This window comes from Peromyscus leucopus, chromosome 8b (assembly GCF_004664715.2).
Source record: "Peromyscus leucopus breed LL Stock chromosome 8b, UCI_PerLeu_2.1, whole genome shotgun sequence".
In the NCBI taxonomy this organism is placed as follows: domain Eukaryota; kingdom Metazoa; phylum Chordata; class Mammalia; order Rodentia; family Cricetidae; genus Peromyscus; species Peromyscus leucopus.
Genome location: NC_051086.1, coordinates 3,623,424 through 3,641,280, shown reverse-complemented (window position 1 = coordinate 3,641,280; position 17,857 = coordinate 3,623,424). Strand labels below are relative to the sequence as shown.

Sequence of the window (17,857 nt, the reverse complement as noted above, 5' to 3'; positions counted from 1 at the left end):
TGTAGCCTCAGTGACTCTCGTGTAGCCTATAAAATCCGAAAACATTTCTATTTCTCCGGTGAAACAGACACTGCCTCATAGACGACAACTGGCTATCACAAAGCTCTCTTGCTCACGACTCTTTATGTCCTAATGGCAGAGAAAAAGGTCTCACTGCTATTCTGAGAATGGTGGCGACTGTCCTTGTCTCAACCTCCACACTTCAGAGAAAGTGAATACCGCAGGTGTCAAGGGAGCATCCTAGGGAGGACTCACAGAGCCCACCCCTTGTTAAAGAGCTTTGCCAGGTGATGGCTCCTGAGAGAGGGCATTTCTTCAAGGATGCTGAACCAGATAGGGTGCCTATGCCCCAATGGATGGCCCTGTAGCATCAGACAAGCTCTGTAGTTAGAAACATAAGGAGTGCATAGAGTTTAGAGGATGATGTGATGAAGGGCATCTAGGAGTTGAGGGGAGATAGATGGAGTAGATTTAATCAAACCACATTGTATTCCTGTATGAAAATCTCAATGAATAATTTTTTTAAATTTTTTTAAAAGAAAGAAAGCACTCTGACTAGGCACTGAGCCCATTTTTAGGGGTGATACATAAGTGCATATGTCTCAGTAAGACTTTTTTCTTCATATTGCCCTTCCCATGGCCCTCAACTAGTCATAAGAGCCTCCAGCTAGTGTCAACAACTTCAGTTGAAAATCTGAGTGGGCATCAGGAAGCCTGGAGGCTTTAATGCAGGCCTGACCTTGAAAAGTGGCTTCTCATCAGGAGAATCCAGGGTCCTAACACATGCTCAGATTGCTTTGCAGGAATCATATGAGGGTTGGACCCTAGATTTGAGAAAGAGTATGCTGTAAGCTGACAAGGCCACACAGTGGGAAAATGCCAATTAACACCCACAGGTGGAATCAGGGCTGGTACTCACAATGCCTTCCTGATAATAATGACCGAAGTAATGGATGCCTATTATGTAGATGACCTCATCTGATATTGACAGGAGTAAGGTGCCATCCCTGGCCCCATTCGGGGCTGCTCTAGGCTCTCGGGTGCAGCATCAATCCAAGGTCCTTTTGCTAATGCAGCCTGTTCTGGTCTTTCAGCCGGGCTGCCTGGTCCGCAGTCATGGTTTTCATCATATTGTCACATTGTCCCCTGCCTCTACCTGCTTGTCCTGGCAGCATTTCTGGAAACTATCTTCAGTCTGGGTTGCCTATTTGACCCCCTCAATTCCCTCCTAAAGTTTCCTTCACCCATGATCAGCCGTCTCTGCATCCTGCTCTCCTGTTACCTGGTATCGAGTGTGTGCCATTTCTTGTATCTACTCTCCTGTTTAACTTGCAGCACCACAAGAAGAGATTGTATCTCCAGTTTTTAAGGGTAAAAGAAGCTATGTAAGATCGTAGGGATAATAGGATGGATACTGAGCATTTGGACCCTGGATTTCTGACCCTAGAACTCACCATCCCATTAGCTTTTCTGCTATAACCCCACCAAAGCAAGGTCCTTGAGATCCCAAATGGGGGCTGGGGTATGCTTGCTACTTGCTACTGGGTCTGTTCTGTCAAAATGGCTGGAGAGAAGAAGCCATTTTCAGAGGGACCATTTCCACAGGAACCCACCAATACAGCTCAGGGCCATTTGAATGTGCTGCATGACACTTAATTAGGCAGTAATATTCATTTCTGCAAATAGGGAAAGAAAAGCCTCCCACGGGCTTCCTCGGCAATTTTCAATAGTCAGTCAACTGCACTCCCCCATAACTGTACTAATATATGAAACTGCAAATTATCAGCATGCCACACGGTTACCCTTTCTCCTCAGCCTCCGGATCCCCACACGCTTGTCTGCAGTAAGTGTGTCTGTCACCCCAGGTCTGGCTGAACGAGTGACAAGGGTGCACAGAAGAACAGATCAGACACCAGGCAAGATGTCGGTTTACCCGTGACCTGTCCCTTCGGTTGGCCCTTTGCCAGAGTGGAAGGCAAGTGACACCAGTATCTTAACAATGGGGCTGAGGTTTAAAAGGTCTCTGGACAGGGAACTGGGCAAAAGTAACTTCAAGGCAAGGATCTACACGTTCACAAAATGCAAATTGTCCTTCCAGATAAGACCCTCCCATCTCCTTTGTGTTCTTTCAAGCCAACTGTGTCTCACTTGCTTTGTTTTTCAGAAAAGTGTTAGTATCCAACAAAGAGGGATGAGGCAGATGCTAGTGTTTTTCTCCAGCAGATATTAATTAACTGGGGTGGTTTTAAGAACAAAAGGACAGTTGCAAAACCTTCTTTACATTTAAAACTGATACTGAGCCTTCGCAGGGTTTTTGTTGAAGCAGCTAGAAGCTTCGATTTGAAATTGGAATTAAGTTGGAGACTCTTCTGAATGTCTAGGCACTGTAATGGGGAGGCTGGGGTCAATCCCCATCCTTGCCACTGTGAACTGCGGGACCTAAGGCCCGTTTTCCTCCACAGGAATTTTTGCTCTCCCTTTGTAGACCTGAGGTGATAATGGGCATCCTGCCACTACCCAGCCTGACACAGAGACTATTATCCTCACGGGGCTGCTAGTCATCCTTGGGCAGAAGGTGCCAGTACCAGGCCTGAGCTCCAGGCCCCAGGGCTAGAGCTGCTGGCCCACCCATCTATCTACACACCCCTTCTTCCTTGGCTGTCTGATTCCCTATAGGTGGCCTAGGAGGGATGTTTGCCCACGCTATAACTTCTGCTGAGAGCTGATCTCATTTTCAGCTAAGCGTTCTGAGAGGAAGGATTCAGAAGCAAAACCCTCCCACACACTGGACACAGCTGCCGACACCCTTAAAGGAAACATAAGCAAATAGATGTAAACACACATGACAGAGACCGTACAGGACATATGCTGTGTAAATATAACCATGTGCTTTGCCTTCTTGAGCGCATGCTGCTAACCCTCTGGAGACCAATTTGCGAGTCAGACTTTCCACCCAAATTTCTGGCTGAGCACTGGGGAGTTGGATTAAGTGCTGAGAATGTCTGCTTTGAAGACATTCTGAGCCTCCACACCAGCCCAGGGCTCTGTATTGATCTTTACCATGGATTTTGCCTGAATAAACCAGCTCGGGTTTCAGTGAAAACATTTTAACTGCAAAAAGATAACCTATAAACAAGCGTGAGAGAGTGTGTATACACACACACACACACACACACACACACACACACACACACACACGGGGTGGGGGCGGGGAGAATGGGGAAGTATATATTGAAGAATGCTTAGGTGAAAGACTGAGGAACACGAGGTCTTGTTAGACCATAGGACACTGTGCTAAGCAAGCTACAAGGTGTCGATGGATCATGTGACTCATCATCTTCCCTACAGTTCTGATCCTTTAGAGAGCAGATGTTTATGATGAGTCCCCCAGCCCAGGTCCTGTCACGGAGTCCCTTACAGGTAGTACTTTGCCATCTTCTGTGCACACACACATAATCACTTCCACGTTCCGCTGCGTAGTCTTGTTGTACTTGTCAAAGTCACCTTGTAAGAGAGTGATGTAGATGTCATTCCTGACATCCCCTGAGGATGGAGAGAAGACAAGAGTTAGAGTCCGACCCCGGCTAACCACAGAGGTTGAGGGAAGGAGGAGGAAGAAGAACCATCAATAAAATTAAAATCAGGGCAGTTTAGAAAGGGCATTTTTTAACCTGGCAGGAGGGATGGAGAAGTAGCCAGCAAGGGTAGGAACGCTAGAAAAACCAGCAGCAGAAAGCGAGGGGGTAGGGTGGTCCAAACTGGCCATGTTGTCGCCGTTAAAATCGTTTAATTTCCGTCCTCTAGTGACACCTTCTGGGAAGTGAAGGAAAGCCCCAAAGGAAACGATCTTGGTCCCCACCATCAGAATGTTGTGTATCCATATGCCTTTTTGTCGCACAACAGTAAGGTTCAGGGATTTCCCGTGTACCACAGAGCCCAAGGGGGAAGGGCAAGAAGCACAGGGTTTCCAGGAAGGAAGTGTAAAGTAGAAACTGGGAGAGATCTCGAGTAGAGCAGCTCTGAGTAAACCACAGGACCAGCCCCACCCTGGACCACCTTCAACTCCAGGAGACAAACAGATGAGTCAGAGAGGGTGATGCAAGTCATAGCCTAAGAATGAGGTTGAAGTCCAGAGGGACATATCGGAAGAGTGTCATCACAGGGTCTCCCTTTGGAGAAGCCTGCGTGCACAGCTTGAATGTATGAATAGTGCTGGTTAGAGCTGCACAGAAGACTTGAGGGGACTGAACCACTGACACCTGCTCTGCTGTTTGAACACGTTACTAAACTTCAAGAGAGTGACAACACCCCAGGTAGAATAGGATTGCCCTGTGTAGAGTACAACAAAGATGCCGTCCATGCTGAGTTACGGGATGACAAAGCGGGTTGGGTAGCTCCATGACACGCCTGTTAAATTCAGCTCATGTCTGTAAAGTATGACTGGGGGGGAGTATATGTCTATGTATTTCCATGTTTGTGTTTACTTCGAGAATGCCGAGAAGTATATGAAAAAGTTGTTTGGTGTGGTTTCGTTGAGGCAGGACGAAATAAAGCTGGCTCTCGAGAAGAAGATGATGAATTACACAAACCTGACTCCTCACCCCTGCTGCTGTCCCTGCCCCTGAGGAAGGCCACTGCAGCTGTGTCCCACCTGGCATGATGATCTCTGGGAAGCCCAGCTTCCGGGCCACCACAGTGGTCCTGTCCACCAAGTGCGGATAGTCTTTGCGGATCTGAATGATGTCACCCACCAGCATCTTCATGGTCACCCACAGGCCTGGAAGGGAACACTCGCCATGAACACTCACATCTCTACAGCACTCTCTCTGCCCTCTCACTGCCTCTCTCCCATGCCTCCTGCAGGAGACTACCAAAATCACAGACACACGCACAGATGCAGCGATCCAGCCCCCTGGGGCTGTACAGTTAACACAGTCGGTTACAGCCATGTCAGCCTCTGATAATTACCCCCCCCCCCCTCTTAAAGCACATAGGACACCAGTTGTCTGTCTCACAGATTTGGGGAAGGATGAAATCAGATGTGTAACTTCTGACACACAGGAGCTAGCAGCTCCTTTCTTCGTTAGGTAGGAAGGAAACACCCGCCCCATACTTCAGTGAGTGGTCTGTATTGCTATAGACCACATGCTCTTAGGTTTCCCAGTGTATTGTCTGGATCCAGGACTTGGATCCATTTACTGATGTATCAGAGGCCCCGGGCTGCAGTGAGCTCAGCATACTTGTACTCTGCATGATGATGCCATACCTTGTCCTCCACTGTCTCCCTTGGAAGCTGTGACTTTGCCCAGAAGGCTATGAAGGAAATCATTCTCAGCTGAGACCCTAGAAAGCAAAAGCGAGCACAAATGTTCATGCAGTACTCCCATGGGGTTTCCATCTCATGTCCCACGTTGCCATAGGCAGCTCCCCAGTGGTACTTAGGGGCAAAGTCAGCCCGCCTGTGTCAGCTCAGAGAACACAATGCTCTCTTCTCAAACAGCATGGCTCTGAAACTTGAGGAAAACCAATGAATGCCACAAGTCGCAGGCATTCGCGTGACAGAAAAGATTCCTGAGTCTTTGACATGAATGTCTTCTCTGGAAGGTGACAAGAACTCAGTTGTTCCAGGGACCTAATCACTTGCCTTGACTAGAGTCACTGGCCGGGTTACCTGGAGATCTTTGGGGGTGCTTAATCTTGACATTGCTCTCAATGTGGAGTCATTTTCAAGCAGGGAAATGATAATTACCTTCTTTGTCGTCCCTGCCTCTCCTGTCACAGATATATGTGTGGCTTCTATGAAGGGACTCCCAACAGGCTGCTCCTTCACAGCTCTGTGGCCCCTGTTACACTTATAATTAAGGACTTAAGCTTTGGTTGATTATCTGCTTAATTGCCCATCTGAAGCATAAGCTCCAGGAAAGCAGGTCACATTGACCTTGTCACCACTTCACCCCCATGCCTGGCACTCTTCCCAGGGCTGCAATAAAGTCCCTGGATCGGTAGCATGTCAGGATGCTCTCTCTCTAGGGAGGCCCTGCCCGCCTACCCCCTTACTAAGGGTCAGGAAGCAGCTCACACAGGGCTGCAGAGAGCCTGGGCTGGGCAGCTTGGAGAGACCCAGGAATGACTTACGGGTGAAAAGGAATAAAATGCTGCTTTTCTTCATCGCTCTCTGCTTTCCCCTTGATGATGTCAGTGATGTCCATAACTACAAAGACAAAGGAAGTGAACTAGTGGTTAAGTCAGGCAGGGGTGGGTTATAAGACAGGGGAGAAGGGGGGAAGCATTGGAGGGAGGGACCCAGGGTGGAGCAGAGGGCAAAGGAAATGGTTAGCTCGGTGGCAACAAAGTTGAGCAGCAAGGCTCTTGTTGTATGTGTATACTGAATCTCTTCTGTACCCACAAAACCCATGGGCAGGGACTCTCTGTAGGACCTGAGCGTCCAGTGAAATACCCTCTGTTCATGCCCATGCTCATGGCACATGCACAGAATTGTTGAACCCTTGAGCCTTGCCAAATGACTTCATAGCCAATAGACAAATGTATCTAGGATGGCTGGAAAGCCAGGGGACATGTGACGGCAGAAAGAAGAGTCTCCCAAGGTGACAAATGGATGAGATGCAGGAATTGGAAAGGGTTCATGATTTAAAACTTATATTTTATTTTATTATTTTGAAATATTTGTTTTAGTATTTATTCATATGTATGTATCTGTGTGAATGTTCATGTGTTTAGGAGTGTATGCAGAGGTGTGAAGGCATCAGTGACCCTGGAGCTGGAGTTATAGGTGATTTTGAGCTGTCAGATGTGGGTGCTGGGAACTGAACTCTGGTCCTCTGGAAGAACAGCAGCAAGCACTCTTAACTGCTGAGCCATCCCTCCAGCCCCCCAAATTTATTTTTTAATAATAAGAAAAATACCGGTATATCCAATTGCCATGTCACAGGTATTTAAATTGTCTTTTGAGAAAAATATACTTTAGTTGAAATAAAGTGGGTTAATTATAAAAGAAAATATATTAGGTAAATAATAGTGCCTTCCACTAATAGCTAAATAGCACATAAACCACAAAAGTAGGGCAGGGATGATGAAGCTTCGGGCGTGCTCACAGCTAGCGCCAGGGGAAAGGTGGAGCTGTGTGGCTCCCGGCAGGCAGCACACAAGGACCCTGCGGTGCCCTCCCTCTCTGAATGTCCGTTCTCATCTGGAATTCAGATGGATGGCATGACTCACTCTGCGTAACTGCATTTCCTATCCTGGATATTTTTTTTCCAAAATGATTTGCTCCCCATAATTAGATCCAGACCGTATTGTTCTTCCTTTTTCACAAGCGCTAGGGAGCTGAGGCGCCAACTGCTCAGACTGTGCCGCGCTCCTGGGTGCTCTGAGCCAGACCTTTAGGACCACATTATTCGCTGAGCTTATCATAAATCTGGACTCAGTCACCAGTGACTTCAGTTAGCCGCCACAAATGTAGTTATTAAAGGCTGCTCGGCCCAGATTTTGCAGGGGTGGAGGTGTAGAAATAATCTTTTAAATTCAGCCATATAAAACGTGTGCTACAATAAAATCTAACTGCCGGCATCAGTCATCACCTGCCACCCCAAAGGGCCTCCTCAGCCCCTGAGTGCACTTCTTGGTATTAGTATCCTTAAGATCCATCTTCCCGATTCGGACTATTTGGCAAATCAAGTAAATCTTATCCCTGTTGAGGTCTTTGTTTCCAAGATCCTGTAAGGACAGGAAAGAAAACAGTTACAATCGTGTGTTTAATAAAAACAAGTAAATAGGAACAAAGCAGTGGCCATTTCTAAGGAGTGTGTTTACCACTGCAATGTCACCATTAGTCTTAGGAAAGGTAGAAACTGAAGTCACCACACCCTTTGGACAGATAAGGACCCAGTCGAGACCCTGAGTGGCAGGATTCTCAAGATTCCATCCTGCATCATCTCTTCTGACCCCTGGCAGTTCTCTCAAGTACCTCTAAGATGATGCCATTTTTGCATCCACCTTCCCCTTATAAGAACACTTCCTCTGGATCATGACTTTGGTCCTTGGTGACCCTGGGATCAAAATTAGTAACTGAAGCTGCATCACAGAGGCATGCCCTGAGCCTCTCAGCATCCTACTGCAGTGTATTTAGATGTCCTATCTTCGTGGGGCTCCCTGCCAGCTAGGCTGAGCTAAGGCAGAAACAGCAAGATGTGCATGCTATTGTGTTGGCTTAGACAGTCAACCCTGGGCCCACTCTTGCTGGGGAGCAGCTCACCCTCTGAGCTAATTCTCTCGTGAGCACATGCACGGGGAACAAGCTACCAGCTCACATCAGAGCCAGGGCCCAGGCAGAGCAGCCAGCCCCAGTCTCTCACTGTGAGTGGTAAGAGAAGAAGGGAAGGCAGAGGAGAGAGTCTCTGGGTATAAGACAAGGCCTGACATGGCCCACATCTCCCTAAAGGAAACCTGGCCGGTTAAATTTCTGATTTGGCTAAGCTACGATGTATAACTAGTCAAACACTAGTCTCAATGTTGCTATGAAGGTATAAACCTCCTCAGTTGACGTCACTGAATGAGGTTCTCTTCCATAACATCCATAGGCCATGAACATTAAGGCCTTCATAACAAAACCTGAGTTTTCCTACAAAAGGAGGAATTCTACTCCAAACTGTACTCTAGAACTTCTGAGTTTCCAGCTGTCTTGCTTCCCCACAGATTCAAGCACCTATCTTCTAGATTGTTCCTGAAACCCCAGTCACTAAGGAAACCTCCTTTCACCAACTGGCAGAGTGGACAACGGCTCCTCCATCCCTGGGGTCACCCCAATGGGCAGGGAGAAAGAGAGGCAGAAGAACAAGGGTACCCTGAGAGAGCCTGCTGCACCTGCACCCAGCCTGGCCCCGAAGGACCTGCAGGGCTCCTCCGACCGTTCCTCTCCAGAAGCCATGCTGATTATTTTTTTTAAACGTCTCATCCCCCAACAACTTCAACAGCTCCCTGTTTCCTGCCCCATTAGTGCCCATCTTTCCAAGCTGACATGAAAGGGCCAGACATAATACAGCCAGCTGTCCTCGCCAGCTGATTCCGCGCTCTTCTCTCTATTTTTATCCACAAAGATTGCTTTATTGCTCTGGAGATATACAATTCTCTCTCTCTCTCTCTCTCTCTCTCTCTCTCTCTCTCTCTCTCTCTCTCTCTCTCGATCTTTCCTTTTAAACACACCTTCACCCCAAATGCCTGCCTCTTATTCCTCTGTATGATCAAGTTCTCTCCATCCTTAACATCTCTGTCCTCAGTCATTTAAAATACACTCCATTCTTTTTTTTTTTTAAAGATTTATTTTATTTATTATATAAACAGTGTTCTTTCTGCAAGTTTGCCTGTACACCAGAAGAGGGCATCGGATCTCATTACAGATGGTTGTGAGCCACCATGTGGTTGCTGGGAATTGAACTCAGGACCTCTGGAAGAGCAGTCAGTGCTCTTAACCTCTGAGCCATCTCTCCAGCCCCAATACACTCCATTCTTAATTACTTCTCCCCTATGTCAAGATTTTCTTTTTATATTTTTGAAATGTTTAGACTTGTGTCTCTGAGAGACATTTAGGAGCCTCTGGGGCCTCGACACCCAAAAGGTTTCTGCCAACACACGATTCCTGCTCTGAAGTCCTGACCTCAGTACCTCAGAGCATGACTACATTTAGAAATCAGCCTTTGAAGAGATAAGGTGGTTAAAACAGGGTCATTAGAGTGGGTTGATCCACTATGATATCTGTTTTCACAAGCAGAGGAGACTAGGAGACACACACACATGCACACACACATACGCGCGCTCACATGCTTCCATGCACACACAACCAGGAAAAAGGAAGAAGGGTGCTGTCTACAAATCAAAGACTGCCCTCAGACAAACCAACTCTGCCAACACATTGTTGCCAGATGCCTAGTCTCCAGAACTCGGAGAATAACAAATAAATGTCTGTTAAGTCAGCCAATCCATGAAGCTTTGTTACAGCAGCGCTGTCAGACTAATACACTAGATACACTCGTCACATTCTGAGACATCATCCCCTCTCCCCATACTCCAAGGAAAGATGTCACTTGTCCTCAAGGGAAATACAGTTCTTGAAGAGCTGCTTGGGAGGACTCCTGACTCTAGAGAATCTGAAGAGTCTCTACACCACAGTGAAACTGCCTGAACACACGCCTCACAGCTCAGGTGGAATTCTTGGGGTGGTGTGTCAATAGCAATCCTTACCGAGAGTGTAGGCTGCAGGCTAAGCCTGCCCCACCCCAGTCACTTCTACTCTGGTCTCACAAAGTTTTAACATTTGGGGGAAAGCCGAACAATCGAACTTAAAATAAGCATCGCTCCCTATAACAACAGGCGCACCAGCATGCCTTTCCTCCTCAGTCCTCTCTCCTGAAGCTTCGGACTGGGCTAAAGTGTAGGAGGCCTCATGATACACCCCATTTTCCTACTGCAGGCCAAGGAGGGGAAATTCTTAGGAAGCAGGAGGAGGAGACATCAGCCATCAGCCAGCCAGACCCATATGACAGCTTCCCAGGCCCAAGGAGCCACAACCCTGACCCCAAATGGGAGGCCAGAGAGAGCAGGCACCCAGAGAGTAGAGAAGGAGGCCAGTTGGTGCCCCAGCTGCCAGGGCGTGGCTCATGTCCATCTTAAGGAAACATCACTGTGACCCAGTTGAAAGTGACCCGCAGTCACACAGCATCATCGTGTCACCCCACTTTAATCGCCTTTGGATTTGGATTGCTTTCTGACACTGCTGCTGTGTACTTACTCATTTATTTATTTATTTTATGTTAGTAAATTTTGTTTTATGTTAATTCATTAATTAATTTTAAAAATCTACTTTCCTGAAGTTTGAAGCAGAGGAAAAAGGACTGGGAAGGGAAAGGCATGCTGATGACCTGGTAATTGCAGCAGACGATGCTTATTCTAAGTTCTATTGTTTGGCTCCCCCGCCCTCCCCATGTTAGAATTTTGTAAGACCAAAGTATAAGGGTTTTTTTTTATAAAACTAATAAAAAATGAATTAATTTGATGTCAATTATTATTAATAATTTATGATTATTTCAGGACCCCCACCAGTGGGCCTGAGAGCAGAGGCTTCATCAGCATGCTTGCTGCTGTACCCTAGCAGCAGGCGCTGAGCTTACATGTGGCTCATGAATCCATACAAAACACAAGAACACCATGACCTTTCAGATTCCCAAATGAAGCTGTCAGTCATCTCAAGCAAGGGAAGCATCAGTCTGTCCAACCAATCAACTGAAGGTCTCAAGTTCACTTGTTCTGCAGAGCAGAGGTGTGGCACCACAGAATTCTGTGACGCCAGACTCCCATTCTCACTAATCCTGTGTGCCACAAACTTGCCCATGCCCTTTCCTTCACGCTCATATCATGGATTGGTCCTCTGCACAGCAAAGCACTGATTGATTCCCTGTCCTCGCCCATCTCATGAAACATATGTCTCCTGGTTTAATCACGGAGCCCTGTGGGACTCTCCTATTTATCAAGCAAATAAATAGGCTCCTCCTTCTAACTAGTACAGATATACAAGATTGAAGCACATTTGTATATGCCAAGAAAACTCTGTCTAAGCAATTAGGACCTATGATCCCACTCCATGCCTCTGGCCTATTTTTTCAGAAAATAACAAACAAAATAAATCAACTATCCCCCAATCTAATCAAAATGTAACACAAGACACTGCACTTAATGGGTTGTAACAGGAAAATTATTGTAGAGCAAGGTAGCTTAATCTAGCATGTCGGTCACTTCTGGATCCCACTCATCGGTTTGGTCAATGCCAAAACCCATCCCAGCTCCTCCTCCGTAATTTCCCCATCTAATGCAGGCAACTGAGCAGAAAGGCATGTAGCATTCTCCCCAAAGGAGCTTGCAGACAGTGCTTGTATCCTTAGTGAAGAAAAGACAGGAGAGAGCGGTCTCTGCTTGAAATTACAACCCTTGTCTCATTCTGTTCACTACTCGGAGCTAAAGGGTCAAGTTCACTCTCAGAAATAACCCATCCAGGCTGAAGGGATGGCTCAGAGGTTAAGAACACTGGCTCCTCTTCCAGAGGTCCTGAGTTCAATTCCCAGCAACCACAGGGTGGCTCACGACCATCTATAATGAGATCTGATGCCCTCTTCTGGCACAAAGGTGTACATGCAGATAGAAATAACCCATCCAAATAACAATTGATTTTATCCTTCTACATATAAGTCGTGTTTATTAAGTATTAGTATTTGGAAGGATGGTCCTAAGGACTTGCCAGGTCCTTAGCTACCTGTGGCTTAATGATATTCAGAATGTCCAACTGACTAAGGCAGCCAATGTTCTTGAAAGATCCTAATTTTTTTTCCTGATGAATTTTAGAAGTGTTCTCAGAAAGGCCTGAACCAAAGAAAGAAAATTAGATTTACTGTGAATTAACAAGAAAATCAAAAATAGTAGCTTCTGTGCCCTGGTCACCTAGCCATTGCTGATCAGGGAGCCATACTTGCTTACAGGGCACTGTGTTGTCAGTGTGTAAGGGAATGAGAAAGATGGGGGGGAGCAAAGGAGAAAACCCATCTTCCCAGTGACATCTTCAGGACACACAATGACTCCATGAGCAATGAATCCCTATATAAAGCCCAGAACACAGCTCTGCATGGAGCCTCTGCTCCATCCTGATCAATGCCCAACCAGCCTCTTTCCCAGGGCCAGGTCATTGGGTGTGCAGAGCACAGTGAACAGAGAATGCACACTCACCGTGAAGACCACCTTCAGGTTATTGAGCATCTCAATCTCCTTTGGGAATCCTTTGCTGCCCCATCGCACCAGGTAGTTCTCACTGTGGGAGGAAGAGTAGCAGCCTGTTACAGGTGGGGCATCCATTCAAAGATACACCAGCTACGTTTTCAGCACCATAGTGTAGTAGTGGCTGCTCAAGATGGGGCAGTGTCTGAGAAAGATCTTTTCCTCTGAAGGACAAGTCATGTTGGGAGACAGACATTAAGCGGGGGAAGAATTATGAACATATGTGTATCCATGCACACCTTTCCTCCCCAACTACTAAGAACTTTCTGGCACAGCTGCCTAATATTTTTGCCGAGCAGCTGCATACTCTGTAGAGGTTATTGACAAAGTCAGAGATGAGAAAGGAGAGGATTTTAGCAGACTCCACAGAACACCAAGAGCACTTCTCCCTTTCCAGTCTGCTCTCTCTCTGAGACTGAGCCGGGATTTGGATTTTTGAAGTTATCCTTTGAATGCACAACTGTTTCTACATTATGATAGAATGTCTTACTGTGATGGACCATACAGTTGTTACCTTTGATACATTTAAATGAACTATTCTAATGTTATTTGCCAACCACATAATAATGATATGCAAGTGTGCTGTAACATTCAAGATGTTATAAGAATGCACATTGAAAAGTTTTGCCCTAGTCTGGGTGGTTAGAGACATCTTTGCTAAGGAAAACACATGTAATCCCATTGAGCATGGACTAGAAAAGGTTTCAGGTGAGGTAAAGTTGTATGCAAAAGTCACAGAAGGAGTCTAAGAAAGAGCTTTATGAGTTAAATTGTATGGGAAAAAATATAAAGAGAACCAGAGTAAATGGGCCTTGTAGATCATTTGGGATTTTGACTCTATCTTAAAACTAATGGAGGGGGCTGGAGAGATGGATCAGGGTTTATGAGTGCTCGCTGTTCTTGAAAAGGACCCAGGTTTTGTTCTCAGCACCCACATACAGAAGCTCACATTGGCTTGTAACTCCAGTTCCAGGATATCTGACACCCTCATTTGGACTCTGCAGGCATCTTCACGAACGTGGTGTGCATACAAATAGGCACATGCTAGGCAGTGGTGGCACATGCCTTTAATCCCAGCACTTGGGAGGCAGAAGCAGGCAGATCTCAGTGAGTTCAAGGCCAGCCTGGTCTACAGAGTGAGTTCCAAGACAGCCAGGACCATTACATAGAGAAACCCTGTCTTGAAAAAATAAAACAACAACAAAACCCCAAAGAAACAAATAGGCACACACATACATATAAAATAAAACAAACTTTGAAGAAAACTCTAAAGTGATGGAAATTCAGTGAAGAATTATATAAGGCAATGGTGACAACCCGTCACTCAGAGATCCCACAAGACTCAGGCATCATCATTTGCCATCAACCACATACACCCCGTGTGGTGAGGACTACCTGGTCCACCAGGCCAGAAAGACTGATGTCAGTACTAATGTTACTTAGAAGCATAGTACACTTTGCTGAGTTCAGTCATTAGATGTTCTATGCCATCCAGAAGCATACAGTTGGTGCCAAATAAATGCCCACTAATTTGAATTAAGAAAATTAAAATAATATAACTAAATTCAATCCAGTAGGCAGCATAAAAGAATTCAGTCAGGTGAAAGAAAACTGCCTTACTTAGACTCTCTCTCTCTCTCTCTCTCTCTCTCTCTCTCTCTCTCTCTCTCTCACACACACACACACACACACACACACACACACACTCCTTCCTTCAACTCAGAATGGCAGTTGTTTGTTTGGAGTTTTATTGTTAGGTTATTGTTTTTGTTTTTGCTTATTTTGAAAACAGTGAGTATTGAAGCCATGGGCTTGTGCATGCCGTGGGCTTGTGCATGCCGTGGGCTTGTGCATGCCGTGGGCTTGTGCATGCCCGGTAAGTGCTCAGCTGCAGAGCTTTACCCTCAGTCCTGTTGTTGTTGCTAATTTTGAAACAGGTCTTGCTAAGTTTCCCAGAGTGGCCTTGAACTCACAATCCCTTTGCCTCAGTCTTCAGGATAGCTGAGACGACAAGCCTACTCCAGCCAGCCAGACTTACAATGTTAACCAAAGGAGCTGGAACAAAACTAGAGAAGGACATGGAACCTAAAGCACATGGGGTCCAGCCTTCAATCAACCAATAGTCAAAACACAATCAAATTAAATATACAATTTCATTTTTTTTGTAAGAGATAAAATTTTCAGTGGGATTGATAACAAACTATCCAAGGAGGATCTGTCAAAAAAATTTAAATGATTCCCTTTGGTTATTTATGGATTGCTCTTATTGAAGTACCTGGGTTCAGTCCAGTACCTTTCATCACATGTAGCCATCCCCTTTCTGACCAGCCTGCTACATCTAAACAGCAGGCACCAGCAATTTTCTTCAGGGAGAAATGTAATCATAAATAAGAAAAGCAATTTAGAGGGCTGAACTGCTCCCATCCATTCTTGCTCAAGAAGAGCTGATGACAGAATCTTAAGGGTCGAGCCAGTGACACAGGTGAGGAGGAGGAAGGATTGTCCCATCCTCTTAAACTCTAGGGGACAGAAGCTCAGGACTGGCCTCATGCCCGGGCCACTGAGTTTTTGTCCTACAAAACTGTATTTTCAATTTCCAACCAGATCTCTTTGGGGATCCTGGGAACCTGGCCACAAATGGTCCTGACATGGGAAGATCAGTACCAGACAAGTTGTCTCCAGTCCACATCTGAACCCCCACAGAGGATGCCTTAACTTCTGGTTGGGACAGCAGGTGAAGAGTGGATAGAGTGGATAGAGTGGGTAGGAATGGAGATTTCACTTTGAGAAAAAGAGCATCTAGGCCAAGTCAGACTAACACTAGGGTGTTCCCGGCCTCTCTTCTGGACTTTGTTTTCACCTGTTCTGCATTTTCATGATCTTGGTGCTTTTATCCACCCCCCCTCCCTTTCTGCTCTTCCTAAGGGCTTCCCTGTGTCCCAGGCACTCCCAAAGGCATCACTCAGACACATCCCATAGAGCATATCATCCAGGGTGACACATCAGGGAGCAAAGCAGCCATCTCTGTGATCTATGGCCTCCCTCCACAAAGCTGGCTGAGGCCATCCATCACTGAGTGGGCCAGGGGGCCAGGCACCCTCACCAAAGCAGATGCAAGCTGTCACGTATCTAAGGGACTCGGGGGTCCTAACAATGCTGTCAAGATCCTTTTTTCACCGGTGCCTCCAATGCAGTTTTTAGGAGATAGCAAGGAGCCTGTGACACACGACTCAAGGGCCCTAAAGGAGCAGGAACTAGTTTATTTCTAGTATCTAGTGGATGTGATCACGTATCTAGTTCTAGCATCACATCCACTAAAATTGAGCCAGGTGAAATATAAGGACTTGGATGTATGATAAAGTCTAACTTTCCATGGGAATGGAGCTAAAACTCGGGTGGTAACCATAAAGTATATGGCACAACTCATACCTGGGAGGCAAAATTAAATGGGATATAACTTGTCTTTGAAGTAAGGTGGGCATGGGTATAAGCTTCAGCGCTGTCATTTATAAACATGTGTGACTTTGGGCATGTTTTCTGACCTCTTCAAGTTTCACCTTCTCACCCAAATTTAACTCCAGGATCAAATGAGGTTGGATACAGACCTCGGCCAGTGCAGTCATCCTAGCTGAACTGCCCTGCCATGTTTCACCATCCCCGTGGTTAACAGTTTAGAACCACTGTTAACGAAAGCACCACTATTCACTAGGCACTGCCTGAGACTTCGTCTAATCACCTCAACATTGAACTAGGAAAATGTCATTTTCCCATAAACATGGAAAGAGCATAATCCTGCTCCAGGTTAATATATCAACAGGAACTATTGCTCCAAAACTCCCACTGCATAGAAACAGGTAAGGATCACCTCACAGCAAGGACTGGCTGAGCCACAAGCCCAGGGGAGGCGGATGGAGCTGGGGGTGACAATCTTCTTCAAGATTCCCAAAGGGATTTCCCCTCCTTGAGCTGAGGCACCCAGGAATTCCTTCACTTCCTCCATTCCCAAGAGCAGGCAATGGCACAGAGCCATGATGATAGCCCACTGGTATGCTGGGCCCATATTCACCTGTGCTTTTTCTCATTAAAGCCTGAAAGTAATGGCCCAGAGAGGTCAACGCTCACAGTTTGCAAGCAGCAGGCTCTGGGGTAAGACTGTTTAGCAGCCTCACTGGGGTTGAGGAAAACAAACAGAAGAACAGGGATATGAGCTTTTATGGAGGGTTGAGATTTTTCACCATTCATTTCTCAGCTCACGTTTTAAAGACAGGTACTTTTATTCTGCCCATTGCTATTTATCTGAATCTTGTAATTTTCTGAAACCAAAACACATTATCATAACCATAAACCCACTGAGAAAAAAAATCTAGGGGCAAATAGCACTTCCATCCAACTCCCAAACCCTCCAAAGGAGTTCTCCCACACCTTCATTGATGCTCAGTTTCTTTTCTGGCAGGAATTACTCCACAAAGAATGGTGGGAAGAAAAGATCCTCTGTGTACTGCCAAGTCCAACTTCCCATAGGAGAGAAGCCAGGACACACTGAACACACTGACCTTATGACCCTTTGCTTGTTGGGGTCATAGAGAGACATGAAGAGCTCAGCATCCTCCCCAATTCTGCACACGAAGTTTCTCACAAAGACATAGAGGCTGTGGGTGGGAGATGAGGAGATCCGAGAATACATCCCATAATCGGGCTGGTCTTTTGACTGAAGCATAGAAAGAAGAAGAAGAAAGGAAGATAAACAAGTTATCCCAGTACTGCTTAAAACAACAGAACACTGTCCAGAGTCTGAGAAGCTCTTCCACTTAAGCCTGAATAGTTGAACTGGATCCAGCCAGTTCAACCACCATAAGTGTCTGCGGTCTGAGGGTTGTCACTTTGATCCTGCTTTCATCTTCCTATCTTGGGAGATGTCACCACTGACCCATAATTTCCCATGAAGTTAGTAGCATAAAAAGCACAAGCCATAAAGAAAATGTATGTTTGTAAGTGCTTGTGTTTGGGCTAATTTCATGTCAACTTG

At 46.1% G+C, this 17,857-nt stretch overlaps 1 protein-coding gene across 1 annotated transcript in view; it reads right to left on the bottom strand.

The window, feature by feature from the left end:
• Dock2 (dedicator of cytokinesis 2) overlaps nucleotides 1-17,857 on the bottom strand; it is a 419,098-nt gene that overhangs the window by 338,892 nt on the left and 62,349 nt on the right. The window contains exons 8-14 of the mRNA XM_028894904.2: nucleotides 17,385-17,539; nucleotides 12,784-12,865; nucleotides 7,599-7,734; nucleotides 6,136-6,211; nucleotides 5,267-5,343; nucleotides 4,652-4,777; nucleotides 3,419-3,543 (exon numbers count right to left, since the gene is read on the bottom strand). Of these exons, the coding sequence (XP_028750737.1) occupies nucleotides 3,419-3,543; nucleotides 4,652-4,777; nucleotides 5,267-5,343; nucleotides 6,136-6,211; nucleotides 7,599-7,734; nucleotides 12,784-12,865; nucleotides 17,385-17,539 (777 nt within the window). The remainder of the gene's footprint in view (nucleotides 1-3,418; nucleotides 3,544-4,651; nucleotides 4,778-5,266; nucleotides 5,344-6,135; nucleotides 6,212-7,598; nucleotides 7,735-12,783; nucleotides 12,866-17,384; nucleotides 17,540-17,857) is intronic.